The sequence below is a fragment of the Heptranchias perlo genome, unplaced genomic scaffold (assembly GCF_035084215.1).
Source record: "Heptranchias perlo isolate sHepPer1 unplaced genomic scaffold, sHepPer1.hap1 HAP1_SCAFFOLD_360, whole genome shotgun sequence".
In the NCBI taxonomy this organism is placed as follows: domain Eukaryota; kingdom Metazoa; phylum Chordata; class Chondrichthyes; order Hexanchiformes; family Hexanchidae; genus Heptranchias; species Heptranchias perlo.
The window spans coordinates 164184-176879 of record NW_027139372.1 but is presented as its reverse complement, the minus strand read 5'-3'; the positions used below and the strand labels follow the sequence as shown (position 1 = coordinate 176879).

The 12696-nt window shown below is 49.7% G+C and overlaps 1 protein-coding gene across 1 annotated transcript in view; it reads left to right on the top strand.

The window, feature by feature from the left end:
• Window positions 1-12696, top strand: part of LOC137311569 (MAP kinase-activating death domain protein-like) — a 150407-nt gene that overhangs the window by 86203 nt on the left and 51508 nt on the right. The window contains 3 exon segments of the mRNA XM_067978700.1: window positions 348-431; window positions 9783-9941; window positions 12493-12613. Of these exon segments, the coding sequence (XP_067834801.1) occupies window positions 348-431; window positions 9783-9941; window positions 12493-12613 (364 nt within the window).

The window sequence follows — 12696 nt, the reverse complement described above, 5'->3', positions numbered from 1 at the left end:
GGGGAACGGCAGCACCCGTACACCCACGTTCTCGATGTGCTGGCAGCTTCAGCAGATGAAGGGTAGGGGGAAACGCATACAACAGGAGGGAGACGTTAAAAGTACTTGCGACGGCTACATAAATTCAGAGGTCCTTGAATACCAGTCCCCTCCCGATTAGTACCCGATATTAAGGCTGGTTAAACTTGCAATGCATACAGATGGTTTTGAATTCAAAATGTTTGGTGTTTGGTCTTTTTGGTGTCGCTGGTAATACTCTGTCCTTTTTTGTTCTGTTCTCTTTCCTTCTCCTTTCCTGCTCTTCCCCCACTCCTAACCACCCTTCTCCCACCTTCCAACCACACCAGAAGAGCGACAGCGAGTCTATCACCAGCTCCGAGCCGCCTGCACTCACCAGGAGCACCAGCCAGGAATCGGAAAGCAGCACCGTGGTAGGGCAGTGATGAGCTCGGGCATGTGCAGCGGGTCAAGCTGTATTACCCGATAAATAGCCCCCCTCCCCCTCCCCCTCCCCCGACAGCACTCTGCCCAGATCAATTTCACAACGAGCAGAAATCCACAAGTTGTCAAACAGAAACCCCGAGGGATATATGGTATTTGCCCCAGGGATATATGGTATTTGGCCCAGGGATATATGGTATTTGCCCCAGAGCACTAAAAGAAAGACTTGCATTTAATTGGCACCTTTCACCACCTTGAGTCCTCCCAAAGTGCTTTTGAAGTGTAGTCACTGTTGTAATGTAGGAAAGGCAGCAGCCAATTTGCGCTCAGCAAGGTCCCACAAACAGCAATGAGATAAATGATCAGATAATCTGTTTTTAGCTATGTGGGTTGAGGCAAAAATATTGGCCAGGCTGCAGGGAAGAACTCCTCTGTTTTTCTTAATCTTTTATGTCCATCCAAGAGGGCAGACGGGGCCTTGGTTTAATGTCTCATCTAAAGTCTCATCTAAAAGACGGCACCTCCGACAATGCAGCACTCCCTCAATACTGCACTGGAGTGTCAGCCTGGATTCCGTGCTCAAGTTTCTGGAGTGGGACTTGAACCCACTACCTTCGAGTCAGTGAGAGTGCTACCCGCTGGCTCAATAAGAGAGACAAGAGTGGAGATTTGTGAGGCGTGGACTATCATTATGAGGGAGTTCCTGGTGAGATTAGAAGCAAGCGAATTAGGGTGCCCATAATCAAAAAGAGGGACAAAACAGATAAAGGCAAGGGCAGATCCATTGGTCTCACTTCAATTCCATGTAAAATAATGGAATTATTTATCGGGGTAAACTTGGATTATCTGTAGAATGATAACCCAGCTAACAGCAGTCAGCATGGATTCAGAAAAGGACAAGCCTCCCCGCTTCCCGAGAGGAAGTCATAACCCAGGTGAACTGTGGAAAGCCCTATGATGTGCTGTACCTCGACTTCCAAAAAGCATATGATAAAGTTCCCCATGAAAGGCTGTTGGTTAAACTCAAAACTGCGGGGATTCAGGGTAAACCTTCAGTACTGATAAAAATCTGGCTGAAGGTTAGAAAACAAACGAGTACTTGTTAAAAGAATGATGTTGGGGAGGGGTTGCCTCACCGATCAGCGTGGGGACTGCTACTCTTTCTAATTTACATCAATAATTTGGATTCAGAAAACCAATGCAAATCAGTCAAACTTGCCGATGATCTCAAACCAGGAAGGGCAATGGCATCGATGGAACCAGCTTAGAAATTACAGAATGAGTTGGGCAAAATATATGAATGGGCAGAACAATGACGGATAGAATTTAATATAGGCAAGTAAAAAGTACAGCGCACAGGGTGGGAAAATGGGGAACATACATACTCCATGAATGATGTTGACAGAGACCAAGGAGTCTTAGTAAACTCAAAACTCAACATGTCCAATCAATGCAGAGCAGCAATCAGCCTAGCCAATTGAATGTTCTACTGCAGCACTAATACCAATTATATATTTTTTAGCCTTATATGGCCTCACTGGCCCCTTTTCTCTCTGTACCAATACCCTACTCTGCAGCACTGGTAAATGGATCGAATGTGCAGGTTCTTGGCTTTGAAACATTTCTGCTGAATTGCCCCCTAAGTGATAAAATATACAGCCCAAGTCGCAAAGCTTTCCGTCACAGTGTCTGGCAACCCTTCTATACCTGTGGAAACACCAGTCTCTGGCCTTGTCCCTTTCCACATCAGGAGCTCTGGACGTCATCAGTTCAGGGGTCTCCAGCGGGAGGAGAGTTTCTGTAGAAGCTACAGTCCTCTCTCTCCTACGGTGCTTGGCTCCTTTAATGGCCTAAAGTTAGCGCTTTAAGAATCATTTAGCACACAGTTAGACCGTTGCAGGTCTTCAGAACTTAAGAATAGGAGCAGGAGTAGGCCATTCGGCCCCACGAGCCTGCTCCACCATTCAATCAGATCATGGCTGATCTTCAACCTCAACTCCACTTTCCCGCCGGATCCCCATATTCCTTGATTCCCCTAGAGTCCAAAAATCTATTTTTTTATTCGTTCATGGGATGTGGGCGTCACTGGCGAGGCCGGTATTTATTGTCCATCCCTAATTGCCCTTGAGAAGGTGGTGGTGAGCCGCCTTCTTGAACTGCTGCAGTCCGTGTGGTGAAGGTTCTCCCACAGTGCTGTTAGGAAGGGAGTTCCAGGATTTTGACCCAGCGACGATGAAGGAACGGGGATATATTTCCAAGTCGGGATGGTGTGTGACTTGGAGGGGAACGTGCAGGTGGTGTTGTTCCCATGTGCCTGCTGCTCTTGTCCTTCTAGGTGGTAGAGGTCATGGGTTTGGGAGGTGCTGTCGAAGAAGCCTTGGCGAGTTGCTGCAGTGCATCCTGTGGATGGTACACACTGCAGCCACAGTGCGCCGGTGGTGAAGGGAGTGAATGTTTAGGGTGGTGGATGGGATGCCAATCAAGCGGGCTGCTTTGTCCTAGATGGTGTCGAGCTTCTTGAGTGTTGGAGCTGCACTCATCCAGGCAAGTGGAGAGTATTCCATCACACTCCTGACTTGTGCCTTGTAGATGGTGGAAAGGCTTTGGGGAGTCAGGAGGTGAGTTACTTGCCGCAGAATACCCAGCCTCTGACCTGCTCTTGTTGCCACAGTATTTATGTGGCTGGCCCAGTTAAGTTTCTGGTCAATGTTGACCCCCAGGATGTTGATGGTGGGGGATTCGGCGATGGTAATATCGTTGAATATCAAGGGGAGGTGGTCATTGCCTGGCACTTGTCTGGCGCGAATGTTACTTGCCACTTATCAGCCCAAGCCTGGATGTTGTCCAGGTCTTGCTGCATGCGGGCACGGACTGCTTCATTATCTGAGGGGTTGCGAATGGAACTGAACACTCTGCAATCATCAGCGAACATCCCCATTTCTGACCTTATGATGGAGGGAAGGTCATTGATGAAGCAGCTGAAGATGGTTGGGCCTTGAATATACTCAACGACTCGGGTAGAGAATTCCAAAGATTCACATCCCTCTGAGTGAAGAAATTCCTCCTCATCTCAGTCTTAAATGGTCGTCCCCTTATCCTGAGACTATGCCCCCTAGTTCTAGACACTCCAGCCAGGGAAAACAACCTCTCAGCATCTACCCTGTCAAGCCCCCTCAGAATCTTTTAAGTTTCAATGAGATTACCTCTCATTCTTCTAAACTCCAGAGAGTATAGGCCCATTCTACTCAATCTCTCCTCATAGGACAACCCTCTCATCCCAGGAATTAATCTAGTGAACCTTCGATGCACCGCCTCTAAGGCAAGTATATCCTTCCCTGGATAAGGAGACCAAAACCATACACAGTACTCCAGGTGAGGTCTCACCAAAGCCCTGTACAATTGCAGTAAGACTTCCTTACTCTTGTACTCCAACCCCTTTGCAATAAAAGCCAACATGCCATTTGCCTTCCTAATTGCTTGCTGTACCTATACGCTAACTTTCTGTGTTTCTTGTACCAGGACACCCAAATCCCTCTGAACACCAATATTTAGTAGCTTCTCACCATTTATAAAATATTCTGCTTTTTTATTTTTCCAACCAAAGTGAATAACCTCACATTTCTCCACATTATACTCCATCTGCCACCTTCTTGCCCACTCACTTAACCTGTCTATATCCCTTTGCAGACTCTTTGTGTCCTCCTCACAGTTTACTTTCCAACCTAGCTTTGTATCATCAGTAAACTTGGATACATTACACTCGGTCCCTTTATCTAAGTCATTAATATAGATTGTAAATAGCTGAGGCCCAAGCACTGATCCTTGCGGCACCCCACTAGTTACTGCCTGCCATCCTGAAAATGACCCATTTATCCCTACTCTCTGTTTTCTGTCCATCAACCAATGCTAATATATTACCCCCAACCCCATGAGCCCTTATCTTGTGTAACAACCTTATCGAATGCCTTTTGAAAATCCAAATATACTACATCCACTGGTTCCCCTTTATCTATCCTGCTAGTTACATCCTCAAAAAATTTTAATAAATTTGTCAAACAATATTTCCCTTTCATAAACCACGTTGACTCTGCCTAATCATATTATGATTTTCGAAGTGCCCTGTTACCACTTCCTTAATAATGGATTCCAGCATTTTCCCAACGACTGATGTCAGGCTAACTGACCTATAGTTCCTTGTTTTTTCTTCTCCCTCCCTTCTTGAATAGCGGAGTTACATTTACTACCTTCCAATCCACGGGGACCGTTCCAGCATCTAGGGAATTCTGGAAGATCACAACCAATGCATCCACTATCTCTGCAGCCACCTCTTTTAGAACCCTCGGATGTCGGCCATCAGGTCCAGGGGATTTATCGACTTTTAGTCCCATTAATTTCTCCAGTACTTTTTCTCTACTGATATTAATTATTTTAAGTTCTTCCCTCTCCTTAGCCCCTTGGTTCCCCACTATTTCTGGTATGCTTTTTGTGTCTTAACGTCTCTGCCATTTCCTGATTCCCCATTATAATTTCTCCTGTCTCAGCCCCTAAGGGACCAACGTTTATTTTTGCCTCTCTCTCCCTTTTTACATACTTGTAGAAGTTCTTACAATTCATTTTTATAATTCTTGCTAATTTACTTTCATATACTATTTTCTCCCTTTTTATCAATTTTTTGGTCATCCTTTGTTGGTTTCTAAAACTCTCCCAATCCTCAGGCTTACTACTCTTCTTAGCAACATTATAGGCCTCTCCTTTTAATCTAATACTCTCCTTAACTTCTTTAGTTAACCACGGGTAGATCACTTTTCCCATGGAGGTTTTATTTCTCAATGGAATGTATATTTGTTGAGAATATTGAAATATTTCTTTAAATGTTTGCCATTGCTTTTCAACTGTCAAGCCCTTTAATTTAATTTCCCAATCTACCTTTGACAACTCGCCCCTCATACCTGTGTAATTGGCTTTATTTAAGTTTAAGACTCTAGATTCTGACTTAAGTACGTCACTCTCAAATTCAATGAGAAATTCTATCATATTATGATCACTCTTCCCCAGAGGTTCTTTTACTGTGAGATTACTAATTATCCCTATCTCATTACACAACACAAGATCTAAAATAGCCTGTTCCCTGATTGGTTCCACGATGTATTGCTCTAGTAAACCACCTCGAATACATTCCATGAACTTATCCCCCGCACTATTTTGCCAATTTGATTTTTCCCAGTCTATATGAAGATTAAAGTCCCCCCATGATTACTGTATTACCTTTATTACAACTCCTACTATTTCAGGATTAATACTCTGTCCAATGGTATTGCTACTATTCGGGGGCCTGTAAACGACTCCCACCAGTGTTTCCTGCCCCTTGTTATTTCTTATTTCCACCCATACTGATTCTACTTCCTGATCCTCCGACTAAGACCCTCTCTCACCACTCTCCTTATCTCATCCTCTATTATCAGGGCTCCCCCACCCCCACCTCCTTTTCCATTCTCCCTGTCTTTTCGAAACATCATGTACCCTGGAATATTTAGTTCCCAACCTTGGTCACCTTGTAACCATGTCTCTGTAACGGTTATTAGATCAAACCCATTTATCTCTATTTGTGCCACTAATTCCCCGATCTTGTTACGAACGCTCCGTGCATTCAGATAAAGAGTCTTCAATTTTAACTTTTTACCTGCTTTGACCTTACTTGTTGATGTAATATTATTGGTAAACTCTCTGTCCCTTCCTGACACACTCTGCTTATCTTTACCCAAGTCACTACACTGCTCTATCATCTTAAATTTTCTCTTCAGAATTCTAAATTTCCCCTCACCTGACCACCACCCCCGACCCCCCTTTTTTTATTTTAAAGCTCTATCTCGAGCCCGAGTAATTCGATTCGCGAGGTCACTGGTCCCAGCCCGGTTTAAGTGGAGCCTGTCCCGTCGGAACAGCTCCCTCTTTCCCCAGTACTGGTGCCAGTGCCCCATGAATCGAACCCCCCGTCTCCCAAACCACTCTTCGAGCCTCTAATAGATCATATCTAGTGCCTTAAGGGTTTTTCCCAACTCCCCTGTTCCCCTCGCTGTGGGGAGAGGGGTTTCTCTGTACCCACTCCCGTTGTTCTCCTGGACCCCTCACTGTGGGGAGAGGGGTTTCTCTGTGCCCACTCCCGTTGTTCTCCCGGACCCCTCACTGTGGGGAGAGGGGTTTCCCTGTATCCATTACTGTTTTTTTTATTCGTTCATGGGATGTGGGCGTCGCTGGCGAGGCCGGCTTTTATTGCCCATCCCTAATTGCCCTTGAGAAGGTGGTGGTGAGCCGCCTTCTTGAACCGCTGCAGTCCGTGTGGTGAAGGTTCTCCCACAGTGCTGTTAGGAAGGGAGTTCCAAGATTTTGACCCAGCGACGAAGAAGGAATGGTGATATATTTCCAAGTAGGGATGGTGTGAGACTTGGAGGGGAACGTGCAGGTGGTGTTGTTCCCATGTGCCTGCTGCTCTTGTCCTTTGAGGTGATAGAGGTCGCGGGTTTGGGAGGTGCTGTCGAAGAAGCCTTGGCGAGTTGCTGCAGTGCATCCTGTGGATGGTACACACTGCAGCCACTGTACGCAGGTGGTGAAGGGAGTGAATGTTTAGTGTGGTGGATGGGGTGCCAATCAAGCGGGCTGCATTGTCCTGGATGGTGTCGAGCTTCTTGAGTGTTGTTGGAGCTGTACTCATCCAGGCAAGTGGAGAGTATTCCATCACACTCCTGACTTGTGCCTTGTGGATGGTGGAAAGGCTTTGGGGAGTCAGGAGGTGAGTCACTCGCCGCAGAATACCCTGCCTCTGACTTGCTCTTGTAGCCACAGTATTTATATGGCTGGTCCAGTTAAGTTTCTGGTCAATGGTGACCCCCAGGATGTTGATGGTGGGGGATTTGGCGATGGTAATGCCGTTGAATGTCAAGGGGAGGTGGTTAGACTCTCTCTTGTTGGAGATGGTCATTGCCTGGCACTTGTCTGGCGCGAATGTTACTTGCCACTTATCAGCCCAAGCCTGGATGTTGTCCAGGTCTTGCTGCATGCGGGCTCAGACTGCTTCATTATTTGAGGGGTTGCAAATGGAACTGAACACTGTGCAATCGTCAGCGGACATCCCCATTTCTGACCTTATGATGGAGGGAAGGTCATTGATGAAGCAGCTGAAGATGGTTGGGCCTAGGGCACTGCCTTGAGGAACTCCTGCAGCAATGTCCTGTGGCTGAGATGATTGGCCTCCAACAACCACTACCATCTTCCTTTGTGCTAGGTATGACTCCAGCCACTGGAGAGTTTTCCCCCTGATTCCCATTGACTTCAATTTTACTAGGACTCCTTGGTGCCACACTCAGTCAAATGCTGCCTTGATGTCAAGGGCAGTCACTCTCACCTCACCTCTGGAATTCAGCTCTTTTGTCCATGTTTGGACCAAGGCTGTAATGAGGTCTGGAGCCGTGTGGTCCTGGCGGAACCCAAACTGAGCATCGGTGAGCAGGTTATTGGTGAGTAAGTGCCGCTTGATAGCACTGTCGACGACACCTTCCATCACTTTGCTGATGATTGAGAGTAGACTGATGGGGCGGTAATTGGCCGGATTGGATTTGACCTGCTTTTTGTGGACAGGAGATACCTGGGCAATTTTTCACATTGTCGGGTAGATGCCAGTGTTGTAGCTGTACTGGAACAACTTTGCTGTAGGCGCAGCTAGTTCTGGAGCACAAGTCTTCAGCACTACAGCTGGGATGTTGCCGGGGCCCATAGCCTTTGCTGTATCCTGTGCACTCAGCCGTTTCTTGATATCACGTGGAGTGAATTGAATTGGCTGAAGACTGGCTTCTGTGATGGTGGGGATATCGGGAGGAGGCCGAGATGGATCATCCACTCGGCACTTCTGGCTGAAGATGGTTGCAAACGGTTCAGCCTTGCCTTTTGCACTCACGTGCTGGACTCCGCCATCATTGAGGATGGGGATGTTTGCAGAGCCTCCTCCTCCCGTTAGTTGTTTAATTGTCCACCACCATTCACGACTGGATGTGGCAGGACTGCAGAGCTTTGATCTGATTTGTTGGTTGTGGAATCGCTTAGCTCTGTCTATAGCATGTTGCTTCTGCTGTTTAGCATGCATGTAGTCCTGAGTTGTAGCTTCACCAGGTTGGCACCTCATTTTTAGGTACGCCTGGTGCTGCTCCTGGCATGCTCTTCTACACTCCTCATTGAACCAGGGTTGATCCCCTGGCTTGTTGGTAATGGTAGAGTGAGGAATATGCCGGGCCATGAGGTTACAGATTGTGCTGGAATACAATTCTGCTGCTGCTGACGGCCCACAGCGCCTCATGGATGCCCAGTTTTGAGCTGCTAGATCTGTTCTGAATCTATCCCATTTAGCACGGTGGTAGTGCCACACAACACGTTGGATGGTGTCCTCAGTGCGAAGACGGGACTTCGTCTCACGAGGACTGTGCGGTGGTCACTCCTACCAATACTGTCATGGACAGATGCATCTGTGACAGGTAGATTGGTGAGGACGAGGTCAAATAAGTTTTTCCCTCGTTGGTTCGCTCACCACCTGCCGCAGCCCCAGTCTGGCAGCTATGTCCTTCAGGACTCGGCCAGCTCGGTCAGTAGTGGTGCTACCGAGCCACTCTTGGTGATGGACATTGAAGTCCCCCACCCAGAGTAGTTGCTCTCCCGGACCCCTCACTGTGGGGAGAGGGGTTTCTCTGTACCCATTCCCGTTGCTCGCCCGGACCCCTCACTGTGGGGAGAGGGGTTTCTCTCTACCCATTCCCGTTGCTCGCCCGGACCCCTCACTGTGGGGAGAGGGGTTTCTCTGTACCCATTCCCGTTGCTCGCCCGGACCCCTCACTGTGGGGAGAGGGGTTTCTCTGTACCCATTCCTGTTGCTCGCTCGGACCCCTCACTGTGGGGAGAGGGGATTCCCTGTACCCATTCCCGTTGCTCTCCTGGACCCCTCACTGTGGGGAGAGGGGATTCCCTGTACCCATTCCTGTTGCTCTCCCGGACCCCTCATTGTGGGGAGAGGCGTTTCCCTGTACCCACTCCCGTTGCTCTCCTGGACCCCTCACTGTGGGGAGAGGGGATTCCCTGTACCCACTCCTGTTGCTCTCCTGGACCCCTCACTGTGGGGAGAGGGGTTTCCCTGTACCCATTCCTGTTGCTCTCCCGGACCCCTCATTGTGGGGAGAGGGGTTTCTCTGTTCCTGTACTCAGGACTATATAAATGAAGAGTTTGACGTAATGCACCCCGATCCTTCAGCTGTGGCTGTGTTTGGGGTACGTGTACTCACTGATGTTTTAATGTGTTGCCCCAGGTCAGTAACAGTTCTGGAGAGACTCTGGGAGCTGACAGCGACTACAGCAGCGCCGCTGGAGAAAGCACGGCGGGTAAAAACCCCTCGGGGACGGCGTTGTCCAGAGGGACCCTCTCCGACAGCGAGATCGAGACCAACACCGACACCAGACACATCTTCGTAAGTCTCCGTGGAAGCTGCCCTGCAATCAGGTGTGGGAAACCTTGTGTGATTTTTGCCCCTCCCTCACTTGGGGCAATTATTACCCCTCCAGCCTTGCTGAGATCTACCAGCTCAGCACAGGGTGGCTCTTCAGTTGGCAAACCCATGATGAGGGCCCAAACTCTGGAGTGCAGGATTGAGCTAGGTTGATGGGAGGAGAGCAGGGGAAGACTGGAGAAGGGAGGGAAGGAAGGCTTGAGGTCCTGTAAAGATTCGCAGACGGTGCATTGAGTTGATGTCAACATACTGAGGATTGCAGGGTGGAGGACAGGGGATTGAGAGTTCAGGAGGACGGAGAGGAAACTTCACTCCAGCACAGACACATGGTATCAATAAAATAGAGTGGAGGCGATGGAGAGAGATCACCTGTCACACAAGGAGTTTTTTTCAGTACCCTTTCCAGGAGTGAGGGGCTAGAAATATGGGAGCAGGATTCAAATTTTGGGCTTGATGTTGAGTTAAGAGTTAGAGGGAAAGAATGTGTGAGAGGAAAGAAAACAGAGCTTCATGGAGACTCTGTTAACGATGGAGGAGCTGGTAGAGGAGATAGTGAGGGTTAGAGAACTGAGGGTGGAGCTCTCGGGGAGGAGAGATAGTGAGGGCAGGAGATGGAGGACTGAGGGTGGGGCTATCAGAGGGAGGGGAGATAGTGAGGGCAGGAGATGGAGGACTGAGGGTGGAGTTATCAGAGGGAGAGGAGATAGTGAGGGCAGGAGATGGAGGACTGAGGGTGGAGCTCTCAGAGGGGGAGGAGATAGTGAGGGCAGGAGATGGAGGACTGAGGGTGGAGCTCTCAGAGGGGGAGGAGATAGTGAGGGCAGGAGATGGAGGACTGAGGGTGGAGTTATCAGAGGGAGAGGAGATGGAGGACTGAGGGTGGAGCTCTCAGAGGGGGAGGAGATAGTGAGGGCAGGAGATGGAGGACTGAGGGTGGAGTTATCAGAGGGAGAGGAGATGGAGGACTGAGGGTGGGGCTATCAGAGGGAGGGGAGATAGTGAGGGCAGGAGATGGAGGACTGAGGGTGGGGCTATCAGAGGGGGAGGAGATAGTGAGGGCAGGAGAACAAGGACTGAGGGTGGGGCTATCAGAGGGAGGGGAGATAGTGAGGACAGGAGATGGAGGGGCTATCAGAGGGGGAGGAGATAGTGAGGGCAGGAGAACGAGGACTGAGGGTGGGGCTATCAGAGGGGGAGGAGATAGTGAGGGCAGGAGAACAAGGACTGAGGGTGGGGCTATCAGAGGGAGGATAGATAGTGAGGGCAGGAGATGGAGGGGCTATCAGAGGGGGAGGAGATAGTGAGGGCAGGAGATGGAGGACTGAGGGTGGGGCTATCAGAGGGAGGGGAGATAGTGAGGGCAGGAGATGGAGGACTGAGGGTGGGGCTATCAGAGGGGGAGGGGAGATAGTGAGGGCAGGAGATGGAGGACTGAGGGTGGGGCTATCAGAGGGGGAGGAGATAGTGAGGGCAGGAGAACGAGGACTGAGGGTGGGGCTATCAGAGGGGGAGGAGATAGTGAGGGCAGGAGAACAAGGACTGAGGGTGGGGCTATCAGAGGGAGGATAGATAGTGAGGGCAGGAGATGGAGGGGCTATCAGAGGGGGAGGAGATAGTGAGGGCAGGAGATGGAGGACTGAGGGTGGGGCTATCAGAGGGAGGGGAGATAGTGAGGGCAGGAGATGGAGGACTGAGGGTGGGGCTATCAGAGGGAGGATAGATAGTGAGGGCAGGAGATGGAGGACTGAGGGTGGGGCTATCAGAGGGAGGATAGATAGTGAGGGCAGGAGATGGAGGGGCTATCAGAGGGGGAGGAGATAGTGAGGGCAGGAGAACGAGGACTGAGGGTGGGGCTATCAGAGGGAGGATAGATAGTGAGGGCAGGAGATGGAGGGGCTATCAGAGGGGGAGGAGATAGTGAGGGCAGGAGATGGAGGACCCCGGTTGGAGCTATCAGAGGGAGGGGGAGATAGTGAGGGCAGGAGATGGAGGACTGAGGGTGGGGCTATCAGAGGGAGGGGGAGATAGTGCGGGCAGGAGATGGAGGACTGAGGGTGGGGCTATCAGAGGGAGGGGAGATAGTGAGGGCAGGAGATGGAGGACTGAGGGTGGGGCTATCAGAGGGAGGGGAGATAGTGAGGGCAGGAGATGGAGGACTGAGGGTGGGGCTATCAGAGGGAGGGGGAGATAGTGAGGGCAGGAGATGGAAGAGCCGGGTTGGAGCTATCAGAGGGAGTTGTTCGTTTGGCGTTGGGAAAGAGATGGAGAAGCTGGTGTAGAAAGTCGAATTTCATTGCCCTCCCACAGTGAGTGGAGAGGCAAGGTGTGAGCAGAAAATTGGTTAGGATCGGATGATGTGTAAAGGAAGCCAGTGTTGAGGAGAAGTGAGGGTAAAAGAGGGTGTTAACTGGGAGGTGAAAGGATCTGTCCAGAGAGAGTGATGGGGCAGGATGATGGTACTATCAGTGAGGTACCAAAGGCAGCTGCTGACTGAACTGCTGTCCTGTTGCAGGGTAAATCTCACATGCTGGGACCCACATTCAAGGCTGCTAAAGGTGGCAGTGGATGTTCAGCACCTCCCGCCCCCCCAGAGGATATCAGTCAGAGGGTTTACCTGTTCGAGGGACTGCTGGGTAAGAACTGAAACAAATCCTGTCCGTCGTTTTAAAATGTTTATAAACTGCCGAATGATGATTGATGCTTCAAAGGTTGGCAG